We start from the raw sequence: 24,785 nt of genomic DNA, 5'->3' as shown, positions 1-24,785 counted from the left end.
TGAATGCATTTTTCAACTTCATGCTGTTCTGTTGTCTGTTTCCATATATTGAAAAAAACTAAATAAGTATGCTTATAATTGTTTAAAAATTGGAAATATCTACAAAGGTAGACTAAATGTTCATTTGTAACCTTTCAGTAATTTATACGTCTTTGAATAGTGAAACATATAGAAAATAATACGCAGAAAGTGAAACTAGTTTTAAGGAAGAATTCTGGGAATTGATTAATGTCAGAATACCAAAATGGCTCCTGGTTGACCCTTATTCTGTTAGAGATTTTGAAAAATTTGAAAACCCTAGAAGAAATGACACAGTCAACCTAATAATAAGTCTGTGCAAAGTGGAATGGAGATTTGAAGTAAGTATCTTCATTGACATTTCCTGAAAATTTTCTCTCAGAACATTTCTCAGGATTTTATGTGAGGTAAGGATTCTGTGATCAAATGCGTGCTAGCAGTGATGGGTTAAATAAAGTTAATCTGGGTCTTTATTTCAGGACTTCTTAGGATCTCTGAAATGTGAATGTTTAGTGTGAATCTTAAGAGCTTACAGCAACAAAGGTTTAGTTTTTGCCTCTGGACAAGGGTCATCTGTGGCTCTGGTCCATGTTGTCTTTATTCAGGGTTTTGGCCGAGCAGCTTCCGTTTAGGACTTTGCTGGTCTTTGGCAGAAGGAAAAGAGATGGTGATTCACAAGCTGAAAGCTTCTGCTAAGAAGTGACACACGTCATTCCTGTTCACATCTTATTGGCCAAAGCAGGTCATGTGGTCCCTTCTGAGTTCAGCAGAGCAGGAGGTGTAACCCGTGTGCAGAAAAGGACCCACCAGAAGGGCAGTGAATATTTTGAACAGTTATACATTCTACTTCAGCATCGTTTCCCAGATGTAGTTGATCAGCGTGGCCTTTTTTCATCCATCGTGTTGTAGCACTAGTGTTCGGCAGCACACGGTTTAGGAAATGCTGATCGTGATAACTCAGGCTTAAATGTTACTTTTGCTTCAAATATACAGATTCCGTGGACATTTTTACTTATTTTCTAGCACTTGTATCCACAGGCAAATTTCTGATTTAAGTGTAATTTAAGAAACAGAGTTTTAGAGCTGGCATTAAAAGGTGCAATAATGAAGTACTCAGGGTAATTAGAATTGCATGGGTTTGCCTTAACCGTATTCAAATATAAATATTCTCTGTCTCAACTATTACCATTAGTGATGGGAAAATTTTTTTCTCAAGTCATTTTTAGACATTTTGAGATCTCTCTAGATTTCATTTTTCTAGTCAAGGACAGAATGGAGCATAATGATCTTGTACGAAACTGGCAAGCCCTGTAGTGGGTTGATTATGGTTAAAGGCAAAATGGAACATCTGATCAAGAAAATGTAAACTTTATTCCAAAATGGTGTTGATGTAAAATTAGCTTGTTTAATAGGTAACAGCTAATTTCCAACGCACGTGAATAGTCACATAGAAGCAAACCAGCTAAAATTATTTGAATGGCAATGAGATTTTCTCTACCATTGCAAAGAGTGCCCAAGATCACTGGCCAGTCACCTCTTGTTAACTATAATTAACTGCAAAATAAAAGAAGGTAAAGCTGTATTTTTCTTGCGAGCCCCATTTAGATTTGAGGGGAAGGTAAGGTTGCAATCCAAAATGATAACTAGTTTACGTTGGAATTATATTTCCATTCCTAAGTATGAGCTGATTTATTTTGACCATTCATTCGAATCTTATTCTCCCAAGGAGAGGTACCTTAAAAATAGAATAATACTAAATTGCTCAGTTCTTCTAATTGATTACTCCTGTAAATTAAAGAAAAAAAATGTTATTGGTCTCTTTGCCAGGCAAAACTTCACATTAACTGTAGTTAAGACCTAACAAATCTAGCTCATATTGCCTGAGGGATTAGCCACCCTTGACTAGAGGAACTCCAGCTTGGTTCCTGCAGTAAGTGTTCTTTCTCTATAACCTACCTGGTAGCAACATTTTTAGTTGTTAGTAAATGTTGTGACACCATTTTGGAGACCCATCTTTAAGGCCTTGTAAGTACAACTGTGTCTTTACACTGCCCTCAAGCTGATGGCCAGAGTGTGAAAGTACTTTTCTTCCTTCCTTGGCTACGGCCTTCCCCACAGTTGAATTTGACTACAACAATTTGTTACATAACATTATTTAGACCAGAACATTTCTTTCAGAGTGATTTCACATTTGTCTTCAGCACTACTGTGGGATCTTTTTTTTTTTACCTAATTAATTGATTTATTTATTTTTGGCTGTGTTGGATCTTCGTTGCTGCGCGCGGGCTTTCTCTAGTTGCGGCGAGCAGGGGGCTACTCTTCGTTGCGGTGCGCGGGCTTCTCATTGCAGTGGCCTCTCCATTGTGGAGCACTCCAGACGTGCGGGCTCCAGACGTGCGGGCTTCAGTAGTTGTGGCACATGGGCTCAGTAGTTGTGGCACATGGGCCTATTCGCTCTGTGGCGTGTGGGATCTTCCTGGACCAGGACTCGAACCTGTGTCCCCTGCATTGGCAGACAGATTCCCAACCACTGCACCACCAGGGAAACCCACTACTGTGGGATCTTAATCAGCCATTACCTGGGAGAATGTTCTGTGACTTTCTCTAGTGGCCCTGCACCTTTAGCAGCGTCCTCCTCCTATTCATACCCATTCTGTTTTTCATAACTTGGCCCCTTTGGATTCCATCTTGCTCCTCACCCTCCCTGACCTATCCCGATAGTCAGAGAATGGTAAACAGAGGACTTTGTGCTCTTGAACTTCCAGTGCAAATATTTCTAGAACTTAATTCAAAGGAATCAAGTGGGGGGAGTAATCAACTGGGAATTAGCTGAATGGATAGGGAAATCATGTCAAACATACCTCCCAGCAGATTGTAACTTTCTATCACATGTATCCCTACTGGCATGTGCCTAAATTGTACAAAGTAGGGATGAGGTAGACGTGCAGGGGATGGTGTCAGGTTTGGCTGGTCTAGCTTTCCTGGGTGATGAATGTACTGGGTAGAGCAGAAGAGCAAATGGAATATGCCAGTGTATATGATCTTTGGCATACTATCATCCTAAGATTCCTTGCTTCTTGTTAACTTTTCTATTTTTATTTTTATTTATTTTTTGCCTACTAAACCCATTGCTTATTTTATTAGTCTAGAAGTGCTTCTGAAATTTTGAAGAGATTCTTAATTTTTAAAATCTCTAAAAATTACTGGCTGTTGTGTTATCTTTCTTTTTCTTACTGTACTTTTTGGGAAGCAGTATGTAATTGAATATTCGTATATTATGCTGACTATGAGTCCGGTAGAGAAACTATGTAATCCTTTTAATTTTGTATTTCAAGAGTACACCAAAGGGTGATTTCACAATTAAATGTTAGATTAAGTTTGAAATGTGGTCAAAAGAAAGATTCCAATTGCATGTTATATATAAAATTATTTTACATAGCAATCTGTGTCACACTGAAAAAGAAAATCTATGAATACATTTCTTGCTCTACCTGGAGAGAAATACTCATTTTGAAATTGGTTTAAGGGCTACACGTGATTCCCAGGATATATGTTTAATGACTGTTCTATATCCAATTATTGTGGGTTTTTTTCCCCTAAATCTCCTTTTATCTAATATGATATCCAGGGAACGTTTCCAACCAAGTGAGTGAAAAGGCTTGTATTGGTGAGCACCTTTCTTGCTTGCCCCATTTCCTACCCTATAGCACACTCAGTGTGAACCTTGGTGTCATTATTTCTTTCCCATTCCTTAGCTTAGTTCTTGTTGGGATGCCTTCCTGTTAGGAAGGGGCTTTGTCCTAAGTGGTGTGCAGGGAGTATGCCCAGGCAATTGAAAGAGGATGAGTTAGGGGAAGTAAGATGTTCTCTGAGAATGAAGGGAGGGAGGAAGGAAGAATGATGATGGGAGGGGAGTCAAGGAAATTGATTAATTCATAAGAAAGTGGGAAAAGAAGAAAGTACTAGATGCATAGGAGCCGAATGAGCTACAGAAACGCTCTAGGTGTTTCTTGCTTAACATTAAGTGCTGTACTTAGTGATGTCTGTGGATGCATTTAAAATATTTTGTCAATGTACAGTCCCTGCTATACTGTCTAGGTATTCAACTCTCATTTAGGTTGAACCTGAGGCTATAGTTTGGTCTGAAATTCTGTCTGTGGTTAATCCAACCAGTTTACATGAATGGTTCCGTGCTTCTGACCTCTAGGCTATAAAAGCAGAACGGATTCAACCACAATATAAGTATGTTGCAGTATATAGGCCAATGTTATAGGCCGAGTTAAAATTGTTCGTTAGGATTTTTCTATGAACTTATTTCTGCATGTGCTTCTGCAGAACGCTTCACTGTCCCCTTTCATTGTTGAGATCCTGAGAATGTTTTGCATCAGTGGCTTGCTGGCATTACTTAATGTGGAGAGAACTATTGATTAGAAGGGAAAGCTATTGCAATGAAGGAGGAAAACAGATTAAGTTATGTGTATAGCTCGTATTTGGGGAGAGATTTGGTGAGGTGGGGGATATCTTATGTTTTATCTTTAGTTGATAGAAATAAATGGTTAAGTGGGTGAATTCAGGAGAACATGTCATTATTTGCTCCAAAAACCAAAATATTAAGAAAACAGATGTGATGGGGAGGAGCAAGCTGTAGTTTGTTTACCCTTGAGTGACCTCAGGCTGCGTTGAGCCAGGAACACAGCTGGAGTTTGATCAAGGGGAGTTGAGGGTCCAGCTGAGATTGGGCTATCAAGGAAGCATTCTTGGATGCCTGAGTTATGAGGCTCTTTGTTTTACTGGAATGAGAAAAGCCACACACAAATATCATAAACAGTTATATGGCCAAACAGCACCTGATTTCTTACGCTATACTTGAGAAAGCTTGAGGAGGAATTGCGGTTTGCTAAGTAGACAAAGAATGAGCTTATATGGGAACAGTCTGTGTTGTAAATAAAGGTATTGAAACATCCCTGTGCTTGTTGCATTGAGTCTGTGGCCTTGAGAACTTCCTGGTTGCCATAAACATGTTCTCTCCCAGTTAACATGTCGTTAGTCAGTATAAATGAGCTACATGTTTGTGGACCAAATTCATGTTTCTTCCTCTGTTCTTTTTGAGGCCAGCACCTCATGGAAGGAAACTCCAGGCCCAGGAAACAATATGGCATATTCTCTTGGTGCTTTTTGTGAAGTGGCTTCTGCTACCAGGAGTTGTCTTATCACCTGCCCTCTGTGACAGCTTTCCTTGTCACTTGATAACCCCAAGAAGCATCCAGCTCTTCTCAGTGTTAGGACAGAGAGAAGGAGGTGTCAACAATAGATTAAAAATATAGCTCTAGCAGCTTTGTTTCTACTTATTACTTGCTGAAAGGTACAATACTGTAAATGTTAGATATAGTGCTAGGGTAAAGAGTTTCTACTTCTTCTTTCTCTAAAGCCTCAAGATTAAACAAAACAGTAGTGCTAAAAGCAAGTATATAAATAGAGGGATTAAGAGGATCACCTCTTTCAAAAGCCTTATGAGCCTTTTGAAAAGCCTCATAAAATGAGATGCGTAGATGCTCCAGCGTAAGGTAAAATGAAGAATTGAGAAATACTGGATACTCAAACAGTTGGTTTAAAAAACGCAGATAATCTCTGCCAGTATTTTAGTTGATTATTTGCATATTTGCAGTATAAGAAGAGTTCTTTTTATAGGCTGGATTATTTGGGTAATTTCTACTATGTGGAAGTAGCATCTATGAATTCTTTCTCATCTCCCTTTATGAAATTCATTTACTGTGGACATACAATTATCACTTTATTTATTAATACTAATGCACATATTAAATGCAGGTATTTTAGATGCTAGAGATTCTCAAAGTAATTTTCACATTGATTTTAGAAATATGATAGTATATATGATTATATCTTAAGAATGATTAATATTCTTAGAACTTTAGTATTTTAAATAGTGAAAGAGCTTGAATATCATCATTCTGTTCTTTTCCATTTATCTGTGTTCTCCACTTATCCTGAATCTGAATCCAAGCTCTACTTCTTATTAGCTGTGTGTCCTTCGGTAAGTGACCTGATTTCTCTGTGACTGTTTCCTTATCTGGGGATAATAATGGTACTAATCTTATAGGGTTATTGCAATTATTAAACAAGTTAATAAGTTCTTAGAACAGTGCTTGTACATAGTAAATACTATGTAAGTATTTTCTATTATTGTTAAACTGATGGTAGAAAGAATCATTTTTTTCAGATTGGTACAAAACAATGAGCAAAGTACAACTGTTTTTTCTGTTTTCCATCACTTGTTACTTTTTCATCTCTGAAGTTACTGACAGGCACCAAGGAGGGTGTCAGGGCCCCAGGCAGGTAGGAAATGGGCATTGCTGGACAGAGGGTCGAGGCAGAGCCCAGGCCCACAGGCTGGCCGAGAGCTGCAGGAGGAGATGGGAAGGCTTCAAGGCAGTTCTCACTCGGGGGTGCTGGGCACTGGCTCTCAAACCACCATGTTATTCTAGAGAACATTAGCTGTGTGGTAAAGACTCCTCGTCTCTTTCCATCCCTGTCAAGAACAGACTTGGGTGGAATTGAACCTGAATGGGAAGTGTCTCCATTTTCCCCACTGAGGGGGGCTGAGGGAGGACTGCAGCCAACAAGGAGGTCATCAAGTGTCTGTATCAGGAGAAAGATGGAAATAAAACAGTACAAGTAAGAGTGAAAAATGTAGTTTTGCTGAGAGACGGAGTCATTAAGAATCGTAAAGTAAGATTTGCTTCAGGGAAGCCCCTTGTCAATATAATCTTTTTATCACTTTGAATCACCAGTATGTAACTTTTCACTAGGATGACTATTCATCATTAAAAATAATTTTAGTTTTTTAACCAATATCGTATCACTAAAGATATGTAACTTTTTTCCACTTATGAAAATGAGTGTAAAAGATTACCATTCCTCTTTAATCAGCTGATGCCCAAAATGACAGGCCAATTTGGTTTGGCTCTTAATTTGCATCCTGAATTTTGGTTTCATGCCATTATCACAGGAAACATACATTTCTTTCATAGCTGTTGGGTGACAGGAATAAACTATTGGAAAACAACAGAGCTCCAGGAATATCAAGTTTAACCTCAGAAGGACACAATTTTTTTGTTTGATATGCAGGCTGTTTGTTTTTTCATCATGGAAGTTGCAATTATTATAATAAGATAACAAGTAACAATATGAAATTATCTTCTATTACAAAAAAAAGTTAACCTTCTTAACAAAACTGGCATTCCATTGTTTTTCTGATCTCAATAACTTTGTTGTAGAAACTAAAGATGAATAATAAGTATTTTCTCTTTCAGAACCTTAACTGAATGATTTTCACACATTAATGTGAATTTTCATATTTTGTGGCTCTGTTTACTTCCTATATTGAAAACAGAGTTGGATGCACAGTAATGTAAGACTGGGCCCTCTTTGGTGCCTCTTAAATTATACACATCATTTAACTAAATATAAGTGATATGGTGAGTGCTTCCTGAGTAAATAATTTCCATGACTTACCAGATGCAGCCATCAGACGATTCTAAAACTACACATGACACTCTCAATGGCATTTTTCCTGTATTGGCTCTTTGCATGCCAAGTTACAGTCAAGAATGAAGTTCCTCAGGGTTTCATGGTCCATTGTATCAGAAGTTATCAAGTGGCTTTGAACAGCACTGATAATTCTCCCTAAACAATACTTGAAACTAGGCCAAAGGGAAGTAAAACTTCAGTCATTGCTGATGATTAATTAGGATAGTCTTGAAAAGTTTTTCTGTTTGAAGTTTCTTGCCACTAATTTATTGTTTCAAAGTGTGATGTTCTGTCTTTAACTTCCTATTTTCTCCTTCAGTGTTATGATGCATAATTGATATGTCAGTTATATTGGGTACAATTATCAATATGAAGCCTTAAAAAAATAGACCCTGTTTCTGTTAGGTCCAAGGCAAACGTAATTTTCAAACATAGTACTAGACAATCACAAGGCATATTCAGAATTCCAGAAATGCAACACCCTTAGCGTGGTTTTGTTGAAGATACCCTACATATTGTTGGAAATAATCCCAACTCTCTCAGCCTTTACAGGTCAAATTTTCCTGGCTTTAACCATTTTTCTGTGGTTTTTCTTTGAGCTTTCCTAACATATCATAAAACCTCCATCTTTCTTTAAATGACAAGGTACCTTGGAAAGGGTCTGGGCTGTGAAAAAGGGAAGCAAAGAAAAATTTGTGGTCCGAAACCTGAAAACCAGCCTTTTAAGCTTTAAAATATAACCTTGCCAGGGTGATGTCTCTGGGACTAGTTTGGCAACCCTGTGAATCCATTCAGAAAATAGGAGGCTGCCTAGTCTTACTCTGAAGACATGCAATTTTGATGTACTTGTTTATTTTCTTTGAATGATAGTCGTTTCTTTATTATGAAGGAAGAACACCACCTGCTGCAGCTGGATGGTGAGACTAATTCACATAGATTTTACTAGAAAAGAAATATATTGCCATGGGACAAAAGAGCCTAAAAAAAATCCTGCAAAATATATTGTCAAACAAAAAATTCCCCAGAGAACAAAGATCATGCTAATATTGTATATCAGACAAAGCAGATTCTTATAGAATCTTAAAGATCTTCTAGATCTTTATTATTGAAGATGTTTTCTGATCAGGGCATATAGCTTCAGTGCCTTCTAAGGCCTCATGCCTCTTTGAACCACAGCTCTCTCTATAAATTATGAGTTAAAGAATTAATTCCTTTTCACTCTTTGGTAAAAAATAACTCCTTAAGATTCATGTTGGAAGTCATCTATGGAGAATTCTTGCAAAATAGTTGGTGCTTACTTTTTGCTAAAATTAAATTAATTAGCCTAACAGATTAGAGTAGCTCATATGTTTCCCTTATTTCTTATTTTTTAAACAATGACATCTTACAAAACTGAAATGGAGATTATAGTGGCTAGACAGTGCTGGCAATGGTATCTTGAAAACTGAAGGTCCTGATTTTTCTCCTGACTTATCACTGATCTTCTGTCTGGTCAAAGGGAATGACACCCTTACTCCACCCCACCCCCACCCAATAAACACACACAAATGAAAAAGCATTTGAAAGAGAAATAAGAATGGTCAGTTTCCATTTACTCGGAAACTTTTCCCCCTGAAATCTTACCTATTATTTTCACTAATGGTAATTATATATATCAATATATTATAGCATTTACCATATTTCACTGTTTTAAGCACTTCTATAAATTTACTCGTTTAGTGCATGTAACACTTACAGGTAGGTAGTATTGTTAATCTCATTTTACAGATAAGGAAACTGAGGTCACATGGCTGAAAAGCGGCTGAGCCAGGACTTGAACTCATGCACTGACTGGCCCTCAGTATTAGGCTCTGCTGTCCCTCAAGGCATTCAACTCACCAAATCAAAAGAAATCCATTCAGTTGAACAGCATTTGATATTGTCAACTATCCTCTTCTTGAAACTTTATCCTCCTTTGCATTTGTGACAATTATTTATCAAGCACTGCTCCATGTCAAGCACTGTTCTAGGCACTGAGGATATTTCAGAGAATAACAGTCAGATGAAAATCCTTGTGTGGAGCTCACATTCTAATGGAGAGGGACAGCTAATGACAGACAATGAAAATAAACATAAATTACAGAGTATGTTAGAAGACGGTAAGTGCTATGGAAAAATATACATAAGTATGTATAAAGGGAGAAGGATAGAGAGGATTTGGGAGTACCTCCTGGGTGGGGGGAGTACAAATTAAATGGCATGGTTAAGTGAGGCCCTATTAAGAAAGTAATATTTGAGCAAGGAATTAAAGGAGATGGGGATGGGCAATGAGGAGGATATCTGGGGGAAGAGCATTCCAGGAAGAGGGAACAGGCAGCACAGGGGCTGTGAGGTGGATATGCCTGGCATATTCACGGAAGAGCAAGGAGGTCAGGGAGGCTGGAGAGGGTCAAAGGGGAGAGTGGTGGACATGAGGCCCAGGAAGCAGGGGGAGGGCAGAACAGGAACCTGCAGGCTGGTCTGGCAATTTGGCTCCTCCTTTGAAAGAAATGGAAACCTTTTAGAGAATTTTGACCAGAGGATGACCTGATCTGGATGTATGTTTTTATAAAATCACTCTGGCTTTAGAAGAGGCAACAGTGGGAAAACAGGAGGCTGTTGGGATAATCCAGGTGAAAGACAAAAGCAGAGGTGGCTCAGACAAAGGTAACAGGGGAGTGGTGAGAATTGGGTGTGTTTTGAAGGTAGAGCCAACATGATTTGATTGGAGGTAGCGTTGAGGGAAAGAGGAGAATCAAGGATGACCCCAAGGCTTCCAGTCTGATCAACTCGAACTGAGGTGGGAAAGAAAGTCTGTGAGTGAAGGGGTTAGGAAAGATCGGGAGCTCAGTTCGGACATAGAACAAAAACATGTATCAACAAAACATGTTAAATATAATATTAAAAGTTAAGACCAACCTAAATGTTCAACAATAAAGAATAGAATGAATAAATTATATCTCCATACAATGGAGTACTATGGAGATGTAAAAATATTTTGCACATCAATATATTATTTATTGATATGACATATTAACTGAAAAAAAAAGCTGGTTGTCAGTAGTCATGGTATAACTCATGTTGTGCATAGGAAAAATAAAATACATAGTAAAATTTTAGTAGTGGTAGTTTGGGGTGATTTAATATTTTTGTTTTTATATCTCTGTTTAAAATTTTTTTGTAACTTTTGTGAGTAAAAAGGGAGAGTATGTATTCTAATTGCACTTGAGTAAGATTTATATAAATATAATTTGGTAATAATACATATGGGTAAAAAGGATACTTGAAGGATATGCACCACAGGGTTAATGTATTTTATATAAATAACAGGGTCATGAGTGAGTTTTCTTTTCTTTTTTTCTAGATTCTTTATATTTTCTAAGTTTTAACAAATAACAGGTATTTCCAGGGCAATGTAAAAATATATATAAATTTAAAGAAAACGTTTGTGCACGGTCAACTGGTAAACTTGCCCTGTAAAGTACTGTATCTTCATCTTATGGACTGTGTTTTTGGACTATGAGATGGGTATAAGACCATGTATAGTAAGGGGAGGGGAAGACATTCTTTCCCATATTTGGGGGAACTACCAAGTTACCAAGGGCATCCCACTGTAATTTTTCAACAACCAGCCCTATTCCTGCTGTGAAAGTACACTGAGAATCAGGAGGGGCAGGTAAAGAAAAACTTGGAAGATCCATTGACCGCTCTACTCTACTTCAAATAACCTTTGTCTTTCAGATGATTCTTACATAAGTTTAAAAATTGCATCCATTTATTAAAACATTTTACACACTGTAAAATGTTAAGATCCATATCAGTTTAAAAAATTCACCCATTGCTCCATTGTTGTTGGAGATGATTACTCTTCCCATGGTATATCAAATTTCAACTTGATATACTTTATTATTTCTGAAGCTTAAAGTATATGAAGATTTGAATGCTTCCACGTTCAAACTCAACACTCTTTAATGATTTTTTTAAAAAAAATGCAACTCATTCTAGGCAGAGACTTTAAAAACAACTTTACAACACTTTTGTGGTATCCATTTTAAGATGCCAGTAGGCAGTCAAAATGTAATATCAGGTTCTAAGAAAGTGGTATAGATGTGAACTGGTTGCCTAGGTGAAATGATTGATTGATGTGATTTTGTTTTGTTATTTCAAGGGAGTGAAAAAAATAGACCCCAAATTCTATGAAAAATTTATCAGTCACAGATTTGGAGAAGAAATGGTACATCGCATAGATCTTTGCTCCATGCTGAAGAAAAAGCAAAGTAATGGTTATTATCACTGTGAGTCTTCAATTGTGATTGGTGAGTGCCATTTAAAAATTACTTATTATCTTTGATTTTGATTTCTTTAGTATCATTTTGTTTTGGCAAATATTTATGTTGTATGTTTTTCTCAACGACATATTTTCCTAAATATTACGTTTTGACAATAATACATTAAAAATTTTGTGGAACATATTTAGTATTCATGTTTATCAATCAAGATTTTAGTACCTATAGTTTTTATACTTTTGTGCTTTAAACACAATCCTCATGAAGTCTTCAAATGTTGAGTCATAATTCATTTCAGTTTAATTTTATTTCATGAATATGAAGAAAGCATTTTCTCCAGTGAAAGCCTACGTGACCACAGCATTCTATACCAGGCATTTTTGTGTTCACTGCTTCTAATTAGGAAGAGAATGTGCCAGGCCAGAAAGTTTCACTCTGGGAAGGGAAAGCATAGGTGGCCTGCAAAGATTGAAAACTTGTCCTTTAATTTCTTCCCTAAGAAAAACATGTTTTAAGGGGAAACAAAGATTCATACATAAATGCTCTGTCATCATATCAGGGAGACGGCATGTGATGAGACAGGTTCATACACAATTATGTTTCCGACTGCAAAGTGTGTACACCAAATGAAGAATCTGAAAAACCAGAAAAGGGGTATTTCTCATTGTTTGCAATGTGAATGTCTTTTAAAGGAGCCTGATCTGTTGTGATTAAAATATACAATTTCAAAGTGGGCAGTCTTCTTATAAAATTGTGAACTTCAAGACAACCTGGTTTGTATACTTTTGAAGTAACATGAAAATACTCAGAGAAGATAAATACCAGTATCTAAATATTTCAAGGTCTTCAACCAAGGTAATTTCTCTCCACGTCAGCTTGAAGAAAACCTATGGAAATATACATCGTGAAAGAATCTTTATACTGAAGTTTAAAGTATTTTAAAAATGTTCAAGAGACACAATTTTGTTTCTAAATTCTCACTAGAGATCTTCAGAGAAATCATTATTTTACCTTCCAAAGATCTTAGCTATCTTAAACAGAAGATAATTAATATGTCATTTGAATTTTATGTTCTGAAACATTTCAAGTGTGCTTTAAGGAAGATTTTTGTGTTTTCAGAATCTCTGTAAGAGAGCTGCCTTCCATCAAAGTTTTGATGAAGACTAAACATTGCTGTTTAGGTTCACTGTAAAAGGCAAATTTAAATGCTTCTTGCGTAATATAGATTTTGGCTAGCTTTCCATATCTTCTCTGTAATTACTTTAGACCAACCCTGAAGGAGAACTCAGTGCTTCATTGCCTTTCCCACTCCCATTTTTTAAAAAAAGAGCAGTATCTAGATTTTACTGAAGGTATTGTGGGGCTGCATTATATAGCTCACAGCATGGATCTCCTATATTGTCATTAGACAGCTCTGTTCAGGTCATCCCAGATTACTGTGTTCCACTCACTGAGTTTTCTTTTATTGCTGTTTACCAGCTTGGTTTCTAAAATTCCCCTTATTATAGGCAATTTCTCTAGATTTTTCTCTCAGGCTTCTTTATCTCTCAACCTTTTCTAATTCAGAGCAATTTAGCTTCTTTCAAACTTCACTCATCTTGTATCCCCATATCAATCATTTACCATTATTTAAAAAATGGTTTTTGCCTATTACACATACTGTATATTCTCCTGCCTTTATTAACATTAAAGCAATATCTGCATCTAAAATGATAATTATTATTTAATAATTAGCCAGTTTTAATACACACTAGAGTCCTGTATTTGCTATGGATAATTACTGATTTTCTTGATCTTACCTGAGTTTGCAACAGAGAATACTGGGCAGGATTCAGGACTCTTTCTTTGTGAGTTTCATTTCTTGTGCAGATTATTTTTTTGTATTATCTTTTTTTTTTTTTTAATTTTTATTGGAGTATAGTTGATTTGCAATATTGTGCTAGTTTCAGTTGTACAGCAAAGTGAATCAGTTATACATTACATATATCCACTCTTTTTTAGATTCTTTTCCCATATAGGCCATTACAGAGTACTGAGTAGAGTTCCCTGTGCTATACAGCAGGTTCTTATTAGCTATCTGTTTTATATATAGTAATGTGTATATGTCAATCCCAATCTCCCAATTTATCCCTCCCCTCCCTTACCCCCTGGTAACCATAAGTTTGTTTTCTATATCTGTAACTCTATTTCTGTTTGTAGATAAGTTCATTTGTACCCTTTTTTTAGATTCCACATATAAATGATATCATATGATATTTGTCTTTCTCTGTCTGACTTACTTCACTCAGTATGACAAACTCTAGGTCTATCCATGTAGCTGCAAATGACATTATTTTGTCCTTTTTTATGGCTGAGTAATATTCCATTGTATATATGTACCACATCTTCTTTATCCATTCCTCTGTTGATGGACATTTAGGTTGCTTCCATGTCCTGGCTATTGTAAATAGTGCTGCAATGAACATTGGGGTGCATGTATCCTTTCGAATTATGGTTTTCTCCAGATATATGTCTAGGAGTGGGATTGCTGGATCATATGGTAGCTCTATTTTTAATTTTTTAAGGAACCTCCATACTGTTCTCCAAAATGGCTGTACCAGTTTACATTCCCACTAACAGTGCATGAGCGTTCCCTTTCTTCACACCCTCTCCAGAATTTACTGTTTGTAGATTTTCTGATGATGGCCATTCTGACCGGTGTGAGGTGATACCTCATTATAGTTTTGATTTGCATTTCTCTAATAATTAGTGATGTTGAGCATCTTTCCACGTGCTTTTTAGCTATCTGTATGCCTTCTTTGGAGAAATGTCTATTTAGATCTTCCGCCCTCTTGTTCAGATTTAATTGGCTTCCATTGGTATGGCTTCTCTTTAATTTGATACTAACTCAAATTTAATGTCTGTTTCCTGAACTTTGAATCAGTATTGTGTTGTATACATTAAAGAGTGAGACAGATTTGAGATCTTAAGATATTTTGTATTCAGAATTCTAGAGTAGAAGTTAGGCTTCAGGGACTCTGGGAACCTTCTGAAATTGTTTATAAAACTTTGTATGTAGGTACATATGTGAATTTTTCTGGGGAGAGAATTTATTAGATTTACATATTTCCTATCTCTTAATTTGTTAATGGTGCATTCTTGGAGAGCACTGGATTCCAAATCACTGATTTTCTTTACAGCTGTCTCAATTATATCATTTAGGACATTAAAAAGAAAACAGAAAAACAAACTAATGACTATATGCTTCATTTCCAAGATTTCCAGTTGATTGTTTTTCATCCTTTCCTGTTCTGATCTTTGCTTTATGGATGCTATTCCTTCATTTATTTCTTTGATGATGTCAATATAATTAATTTTGAAAATTCATGTTTTGAAAATCTGGTTCCTTGGGTGTGAATTCTCCTATTTGTTGGGTCTTTTGTGGCACTTGATTTCCTCTGGTGCTTTTAAAGTTTTTTTTGAGAGCTCATTTAATTGTGCATGTTTCCCCCTCATAACCCCATGTGTGGTTTTGCAGATCTCTCAGTCCCAGTCCCACAGGGTACACTACTTTGTATTAGGTTAGGAACTGGCAATAGCAACCATCCTTGTCCATAAGGAGTTGGAGTGCGTTCTTCTTGTCTCTTACCAACTTGTGAGGTTTTCTTAAGAGTAAAGATAATTAGCCCTTTGCCATATTGACTTCAAATATTTTTCCAGGTTTTATTTTGCATTGAGTTTTGGTCACAAGATATTTTTCATATTAAATGTTTTAATTTTTGTAAAACTATAGATAAAAAATTCTGTGATTTCTTTAATTATTATGACTAGAGTCATCTCCAAACCAAAGATTTGGTACATTTTTGTTTATATTTTCTTCTGATTTTTTTGTTATTATTTTTGCATTTGAGCTTTTCATCTATCTGGTGTGATCATTAATTAAGTAGTCAGACATAGAGGATTAACGTAGAAATCCAGTTACTAAAAGTGGTTGTGAAATAGAGATTTAGTTTTAGGAAATTTAGGGTTTTTAAAATTTTAATTTATTAAAAATTAAAAATTAATCAAATATTAATTTATTAAAAATTGTTTATTTTTATTTAAACAATAAACAATTTTTAATTGTTTATTTTAAAATATTTATTTAAAATAAATATTAATTTATTAAAAATTGTTTAAACAAATTTAAATTTAATTTGTTTTTATAATTTTAATTACTTGCCAATCTGGGGGTGATTTTATGTAAAAAATCTGGGTTTCTGGTGCCTTTGAACAATCCAGAAATGTGGCCACATGTGCTCTGCGTTCTTGCATGCAACGATTTCCTGGGTGGGGTAGTAGGCACACCTTGAAAGTAGTGCCTTTCATCATCCCCTGACTCTTGTTCTTCTACAAGTTGACTAACTCACTTGCACTACTTGGTTGGTTCCTGAAGGCATCTGAGTTTGGATCCCCTGGCAGCTGCTGCTATTCCCTGGGTCTACTTTTCATTTCCATGCTGAGCATTTTCCTCTCCAGCTTCTGCCATCATGCATCTTTATATGGAGTGTTAGGGGAGTTTGGTAGGATATGGAGGCAACAGTCACATGTTCAGATGCAAGAGAAAGGTACTACATTTTAATTCTCTCATAATAAGAAATGTGGTTGATATTATGCTTACCTAATATTGAGGTATAACTTCTTACAAACCTAACTGCATTAATCAGCTAAAATTCCAAAACAAACAAACAAAAAAAGTGAAAAACCAGTTCTTCCTGGTGAATCCAGGAATGAACTATAGCTCAGATATCCTAGGGTGGTGAAAGCTGTTCTCTGTGAGCTACTTACTGGAGTTGGGTGAATTAATTTTTCTCTTGCAGCTCTGTTCCATTTATATTTCCTTAGGGAAGGTAATTGAGTAAATGACACCCTTTGTAAGATTGATGAGCAGTTTCGTGCTTGCAAAGACTAGTTTACTTTCAGCTGTCAGATACCTCTTAGAGGAGGCAGTGGGGAATTTGGAAAGGTCTAGAAGATATATATATATATATTTTTTTTTTTTGCAGGCCAATGTACTTCTTTATAGCTTCTGCAAGCAGAGGTGCAAACATGATTTTCTGAGAACCCCAGCTGTTTTTTGGTTTAATAATAATTATTCACCATTAATTTAATGAATGTTATTGAAAGTGTACAATGTGTGCACTTCTCTTGGGTATAATGAGATACAGAGAAGTATAAGACATAGCCCTTAAGAGTGATATAGCGTCACTGGGGAGCTAAGACTACATCTGAGAAATGGAGAGGGAGGAGGAGTAGAGAAATAGGGCTTCATCCCTAACAATAAAGGGCTTTGATAGGACACAGTGGAAGAAGCTTATAACTTTAGCTTCTAGGAAAGTGGGGATGGGGAGCGGCAGAGCTTGGATAAATAGGATGAGGCGGATAGTAGAGAAAGGACACTGTCCAGGAACAATAGGTACAGTTTACAGGGGGAGAGAAGCGATAGATTGGGAGGCAGCGTGGGGGTAATATTAGTGCTAATATTAAGTGATAGGAATAATAGTAATATTAGAGACAGGAGGCACCGTGACTGAGTCTACAGTCTAGTTAGCTGAGGAAGCTACAGAGGGGAGGTTTGTGTGTTTGAGGAGTTGGTGAGGGAGGTGGGAAAGGAGATGGGCACAGTTGAATATACTAAGTCAGTGAGGAAGTGATAAAGGAAACTGAGTAGATAGATGTGAGATAAAAAGAGGGTGAAGTTTAATACTCAACATAATGACATAGGATTGGATCCTAAAGATAAGACCTTCAATTAGTTCTATACTGTAGAACAGAGGCAGTGAGAGGGTTAGGGTTGGGCCGACCGTCAGCTGAAGTAGAAACAAACAGGCCTATGCAGATATGGTGATAGAAGAGGAGAAGGGTCATAGTCAGTAAGTTAGCCTCATCAGAGCTGTAGTCAGCAGTCTGTAGCCAATGTCAAATAGGTCAGACCAACAAGACACCAGACTCAGACTTTATGGGCTGAAATAACTATGGAGAATTCCAAGTGAGTTGAGTCAATGCCTTTATTCTATCCAGGTGTCCCCGCTTTTTTAGAATCACCCTTAGACCTGGACAGCTTAGACCAGTCCTGTCAAGTCTTAAAAGCCTTGTCATGGTCCATCCAGTGATTCCCGGTGGTCCTGTGTAGGTGGTGGTTCAGCCAAAAGGAAAGTACTTTTTGGGGTTACTTCTAAGGAGACCCTGAGATTTGACTTTGGTGTTCTAACCTTCAGTGCTTCTTTACCATTAGGGGTCAGGGCAGAGCTCCAAAAGCTCTGGATCTTGCCCAGTTTGGTATGTAAGCATGGGGGTCTTCTCTATGGAAGATAATGATGTCAATGTAATTGACCCATTGGTTGATAGGGTAGGAAGGGGTGGAGGGAAAAGGAAGTCAACAGTTTTTCTTCCTTGGGTAAAAGGCGTAGCTAGGACAAATACCTTTCAGCTTTCTAGAATCCATAAATCTGAGCCTTTGTTGTATCAGTGATAAGTAATAAATTTCTAAAATGTTTAATTTGAAAATGTTTATATTGCTAAAATGTCATACACTCACTTAAAGGTTTACTTAGTAGGTAGGGGTATTGGCATTAGATATGTGCTTAAATGTCTGTTTTTTCTCACGTGAATCATTTACTTTTTTTTTTTTACATCTTTATTGGAGTATAATTGCTTTACAATGTTGTGTTAGTATCTGCTGTATAACAAAGTGAATCAGCTATACATATACGTATATCCCCATATCTCCTCCCTCTTGCATCTCTTCCCACCCTCCCTATCCCATCCCTCTATGTGGTCACAAAGCACCGAGCTGATCTCCCTGTGCTATGCAGCTGTTTCCCACTAGCTATCTCTTTTACATTTGGTAGTGTATATATGTCAATGCTACTCTCTCACTTCGTCCCGGTTTCCCCTCCCCCGACCCTGTGTCCTCGAGTCCATTCTCTACATCTGCATCTTTATTCCTGTCCTGCCACTAGGTTCATCAGAACCATTTTTTTTAAGATTCCATATATATGCATTAGCACACGGTATTTGTTTTTCTCTTTCTGCCTTACTTCACTCTGTATGACCAGTAAAAATGTGCTTCATTGTGCTTATCTTATGAATGATTTAATAGTCTAAGGCTACACTTTTGTTGGGCTTTAAGTTCTTATGGCTTTAGTCACTACTTCTCAAAGTTTGGTCCATGGATCTCTGACAGTCCCTGAGATACTTTTAGGGTCTGTGAGGGCAAAACTATTTTTATAATAATGCTAAGATATTATTTGCTTTTTCCTCTGGGTTAACATTTGCGCTGATGATGCAAAAGCAGTGGTGGGTAAAACTGTGGGTTACCAGTGTGAATCAAGGCAGTTGCAAAAAAAAAAGTCAATATTACCTAAGAATGGTCTTGCTGAGTAGTAAGAATTATTAATTGTATTTAATCTCAACCTTTGAGAATGTGTCTTTTTAATATTTGTGTAACAAAAATGGGAGGTGCTCATAAAGCACCTCTGCATATTGAAGTGGGAGATTAACTCAGGGAAGAGCACTGTGTGGTTGTTTAAGTTGCGAGCTAAAATAGCCACTTTCCTTCATGGAACACCATTTTTTCTTGAAAATTGACCCATGGACATTTTTCATTTTCACACTTGGGTGTTTGGCAGACATCTTCTTGAAAATAAATAAACCTGTCACATCAAGGACAACTGACATGATTTACTGCTAATGATAAAATTCAAGCTTTCAGGCAATAATAAGATTTTAGAAAACTGTAATCTATTACCATGAGTTGACAGATTCCTAAACTTAAAGACTTTCCCCCACTTTTTAAAAAAAATTTATTTATTTTGTTTATTTATTTTTGGCTGCGTTGGGTCTTTGTTGCTGTGCACGGTCTAGTTGCGGTGAGCGGGGTTACTCTTCGTTGCAGTGCATGGGCTTCTCATTGCGGTGGCTTCTTTTGTTGTGGAGCACGGGCTCTAGGCATGTGGGCTTCAGTAGTTGTGGCATGTGGGCTCAGTAGTTGTGGCTCATGGGCTTAGTTGCTCCGCGGCATGTGGGATCTTCCCGGACCAGGGCTCAAACCCGTGTCCCCTGCATTAGCAGGGGGATTCTTAACCACTGCGCCACCAGGGAAGCCCCCCCCCTCACTTTTTTTTAATGGAAAATTTTATACACAAAAGTAGAGAACACAGAGTAGAATAAGAAACTCCATTTTTCCAGTTTATCACACTATCTGTCTTTACTTTATTGAGGTATAACTTATACACGAAACTTGTACCTGTTTGAAGTGTGATGAGTTTTTAACATATGTATGCACTTGTGAAACCATTATCATCATCAAGATACTGAAAATTTCCTTCACCCCCAAACATTTACTTGCTCCCCTTGGTAATCCATAAAGACTTACCTAATGAGATGGTGTGATATTAATGAATTTTTTGATGTTATATAATGAAATATGTCAAAATATGGAGAATCTGCGTAACTCAGTGAATCAATATTTTTAAAATGACTGATGTGTGTTGTTACAAAGACATGCATGGATAAAAGACCCATTAAAAGGTCAATATAGACCAGAAAATTTAACTGTAAAGAGTATGAAAAGTTCATTGTTACACTTTTAAGATTCCACATGGCAACTAAACTTTAAGAAACTACAACTTGTCAAGTTTTGATGTAATATCAAAGAAGAATATCCACAGTTATCTGAAAAGGCTATTATTCTCTTCCTTCTTCTAAATATAATTCTATGTGAGGCTGGATTTTTCTTATACTTCAAATGAAACAACATATTGCAACAGATTGAATGCAGAATCAGATATGAGGATAAAACTGTCTGATTAAGCCAGACATTAAAGAAAATTACGGGAATGAAAAATAATGCCATTCATCTCACTAGAAAAATTTTTAATTTAAAAAATATAGGTATTTTCGCAAAACATTATTTATTATAACATATAAGTGGATTTATTATTGATATTTTGAAAGGAATGAATAAATAAATTTTTAAAAATTCTGTTTTAATTTCTAATGTAGTAAATATTGACAACATAATCCAAATAAACAAAAGCTCTTGGTAGGGAGAGATTGTAGGTAAATTTTAAGAGTGTTAAGGGGTCCTGAGGCCAAAACACTTAAGAACTCCTGATTTAGTTCATGTGTCCAAGAAAACTATGAAAAAAATTTAGTCCTCAGACAAAATTCCAAACTTATTTTTGATCAATATTTCCTACTCTTTCTTTGAACAAATTAATTTTGGTGGCTGCTCAGTTATCTCTCTATAAAATATAAACTAGGTTGATTCCTCTCTCAATTTTTTTGTTCATCCCTTTTAAGTTTCCATTTAAGCATTCTGTGGTAAAAATGTGACAAGTAGAAAAATACCCAAGACTGACAATAGCATATCTATATGAAATGATGCACTAAAAAAATCATTATTATGTGAAATTTATATTCTATAATATAGGAATGTCTCTTTTGTGGTAGGCAGGACCAAAACATTTTGTCTTGTATTCTTTTGCACAGGCTGACAGGGAGATGATTAAGAAAATTTCATCTCTAGTTAGACTGAGTAAGATGAATCTACCTCAAGCATATTAGAAGAGGGAAAAGTGAAAAGACAGTTTATCACCTAAGGGAACTGTACTTTTTTTTTTTTTACTTGAAAACTTAATTATCAAGTAATTTAATAAGAGCTGAGTGCAAGGTATTTAATTATTTACTCTATGACACACAAATTGAATGACCATGTAATTTATTACCTAGATGGATACTTGTAAGTGTACTATGCTGGGTTAAAAGAAGAAAACCAAGAGTATCTTGCTTTAAATGGAACTTATATCATCCTACCTAGAAAGCATAGTGTTCTTGAAAAGTGGAACCTTTGACGTGGTAAAATATTATATTTCAAATGCCAACCTTGTTCCTTTTTGTAATCTAATTGTCGTCTTCTTACAATGTTTCCTTGAGGAAACCTGTCTTCTAAAAAGAAAGTGTTTGAAGTTTCATTATTTATGCCCCTAATAAAATTGAAAAGCAACTGATAGTTGGAACTCTCAACTTGTTTCTTTCCATCTGCTTGAGTTAGAGGAAGTTGCAGGGTAAGTAACGGAGCAAATTAATCGTAATGATGGCTCACTGTATTTTAACTGGTATATCAGCTATTAATCTGATGCTAACACAGAGTGGCAGCTGTGGCTCAGGCTATTTTGAAAATCCAACCATCTGTTGGCCTGGTTTCAAACCTTATGATTTATATTAGATGCCTTGAGAACCTTACATATTAAAGGGGTAGTGCTATGTGGTAAATTTAACTATGTGACAAATTAAGCATCACTGCTAGAATGATGCAATGATAATTTGTGTTATTTTATGATTTATGTGTACAGCCTCTGATTTTAAGTGTATTTTAGAAAACATGAAAGAAAATATTGAATTCCAAATAAAAAGAAAAATAAATGAATGAAATGATTGGAGGGCAGATTCTGCAGTCAGAAGAAGCCATTAAGATATAGGAAATTAGTCTTAGGAGAGCCTGCCTAAGTTGCCAAAAGTTATGGCTAACTGGCCCATCACATTGCCTAATTGCCTCTGAACATGTTTTTTCACCAAACTAATTAATGCTTATTAATGTTTTAAAACTACTTAACACAGTGACTGACATATAAAGTTATAAAAATGTTAGTTATTAAGATTAATGGTACTACTAGTTATACTAGAATACTTAGTGCAACAGTATTCTTACTTTCCTAACATCAGAACACCCAATCAGATTTTTATAAATTTGCCTCATTCCTAATGCTTTCCTTAAACTGGCATGGATTAGTTGGTGCATTTCAAAAATAAAAATGCACATATACACATATATGATATATCTATCAAGTGCCTTTTATGTATTTATGTAATCTTTTATATTGCATACACATATTTATATATAATTTATGTATAAAAATACAATGGTAAAGATGGAAAACTGACTTTTTTGGGGAGCTATGGGAAAACCACAAAGTGTTAACCTATGTTTTGTATAAAATACCTAAAGCACTAACTGTAGCTAACAGGAAGAACAACATTTTGTCAGTTCATGAATTGTGGCTCTATTTGATCTTCTGTTGACTAGGGTATTCAGGGGAATATTTTGTTTTGATTCTGGCTATGAGTACAGAAAACTACATTTGATTATCATGTTTTATATTTCATACCAGGGAACCATAGCTGCCAAATATATTTTCATTGCTAACAGCTCTGATCAAAGCAAAAGCTTTTACTTAAGAAGTCAGTCTTAGCCTAATATGGTTTAGAGAAAGGGAGTTCACAGTTTTGCTCCAACTATGCATTTTTAGCAAGAATTTAGTTGATAAGTGTGGCATACATTTATCTATATATGATAGATTTTTTAAAAAATTAGCATGCCACCCTTTATCGATTCACTTTTTAGGGCTTTTATCTTTTTTTGCTGTACAAAATTATTTATAGACCTTTTCAAGAACTTAGTTCTAAGTTTAATTGACCAAACAGTAGATACCACATTTTTATTAAAAGTTAAATAGAAAACTCTTCTGAGTTTTGCCTCTTCTGAGTCCATTCTCTTCCCGCCCTGATTCCTGATTGGCAGAGCTGTCCCTTCCCTGTGAGGCGGTGGGCTTTAGGGCACATGGGCTCCACTTTCGCCCTGATTGGTTCCATTCTTCTTGCCAGTGATTAGTTTAGGAAGTGGCATGTGACCCAGTTCTGATAAGTGAGGGGAAGTCTGCTTGGGACCTCAGAGAACAGTTTTCTTGATGATGCGTAATTTATTGGGAAGAGAACGTCCTTTTTTAGCTGGAAATTGTTGAGTATACATGTGACCTCTGGACTTAGCAGCATCTTAACCACAGGGGCACTAGGTGACTTCATGCCCACGTGCTGAGTATGGGAGACTAGAAGGTGAATCTTGATGATCTTAAGCCACAGAATTAACCAACCCTAGAGCAACTCTACCTCAGATTATAGGAGGTAATGACATTTTGAAAAATTCATAACTGCTTGAATCAGGGGTTTTTTGTTACTTGCAGCTGAATGCATCCTAACAGATACACATTTTGGATGTAAATTACAAAATGTGTTAACAGAAAATAGACTCAGTGTTTTGGGTATTTAAGCACAGTTCTGATAGTTACTAAAACTTGTTAGATGAATCCATAAACAGAATGAATACTGACATAGCGTATCAGATGAGTGTCAGCCTAGACTGTGGTGGATCATGACAGATCCTGAGACCTGCTGAAACCAATCTTTATTTAACTGCATTTCATCTAGTATAAGAGAATTTTCTTTTCATTATCTTGGGGATTCACTTTCATTCTTCTGTATCGCTTTAAGTGTTATTAGAGGAAAAAAACTTTAATAATTATATACTGCGTTATTAAAGTACCTTTTATTTGAAGTCTTCAACTGCTTTACATAGCAGGAAATGTGACTGTTGTCTTGCCCAAGACAAACAGTGAACCACTTTCAGAACTACACATATTGAGGATATTCTACATAAAGAATTAGGGCCTGTGAAAACCCCCCAATAAGTTGGGAACTATAGAACCAAATTTTGTGTTGTTTACATTGTTAAACTACAAATAGAATCTACTTATTGGGTCCTTTTGGCTTTTTGAAATACATGTTTTCTTCCTATGAAGGATGTTTCTTTCTCTCTGAAAGGTTCAGGGCATTAAAGGATTAAAGGCACTTGAATAAGAAAGCAGCCATATCGGATAATACAAATACTGGCCAGCAGATTAAGTGTATTCTCTGCTTTTCTTTCTTTCTTTTTTTAAATAGGTTTGAACGTGCAAACATTTCACTTGTCCATGAGTAAGTAACTCATGTCAGTTTTTGTGAATTCATTGTTAATGCCCGCAAAGAAGGACAGACTATAAAAAAGCAGGCCTGAACAGT

General features: G+C 36.2%; 1 protein-coding gene across 3 annotated transcripts in view; it reads left to right on the top strand.

The window, feature by feature from the left end:
- Positions 1–24,785, top strand: part of AKAP7 (A-kinase anchoring protein 7) — a 141,897-nt gene that overhangs the window by 68,934 nt on the left and 48,178 nt on the right. For all 3 annotated transcript variants that reach the window (XM_059941202.1, XM_059941207.1, XM_059941201.1), the window contains exon 7: positions 11,753–11,900. In XM_059941202.1, the coding sequence (XP_059797185.1) occupies positions 11,753–11,900 (148 nt within the window). The remainder of the gene's footprint in view (positions 1–11,752; positions 11,901–24,785) is intronic.

Source organism: Balaenoptera ricei, chromosome 12, assembly GCF_028023285.1.
Source record: "Balaenoptera ricei isolate mBalRic1 chromosome 12, mBalRic1.hap2, whole genome shotgun sequence".
Lineage (NCBI taxonomy): Eukaryota > Metazoa > Chordata > Mammalia > Artiodactyla > Balaenopteridae > Balaenoptera > Balaenoptera ricei.
The sequence above is the reverse complement of the archived record's forward strand: the minus strand, read 5'-3'. Positions and strand labels throughout refer to the sequence as shown.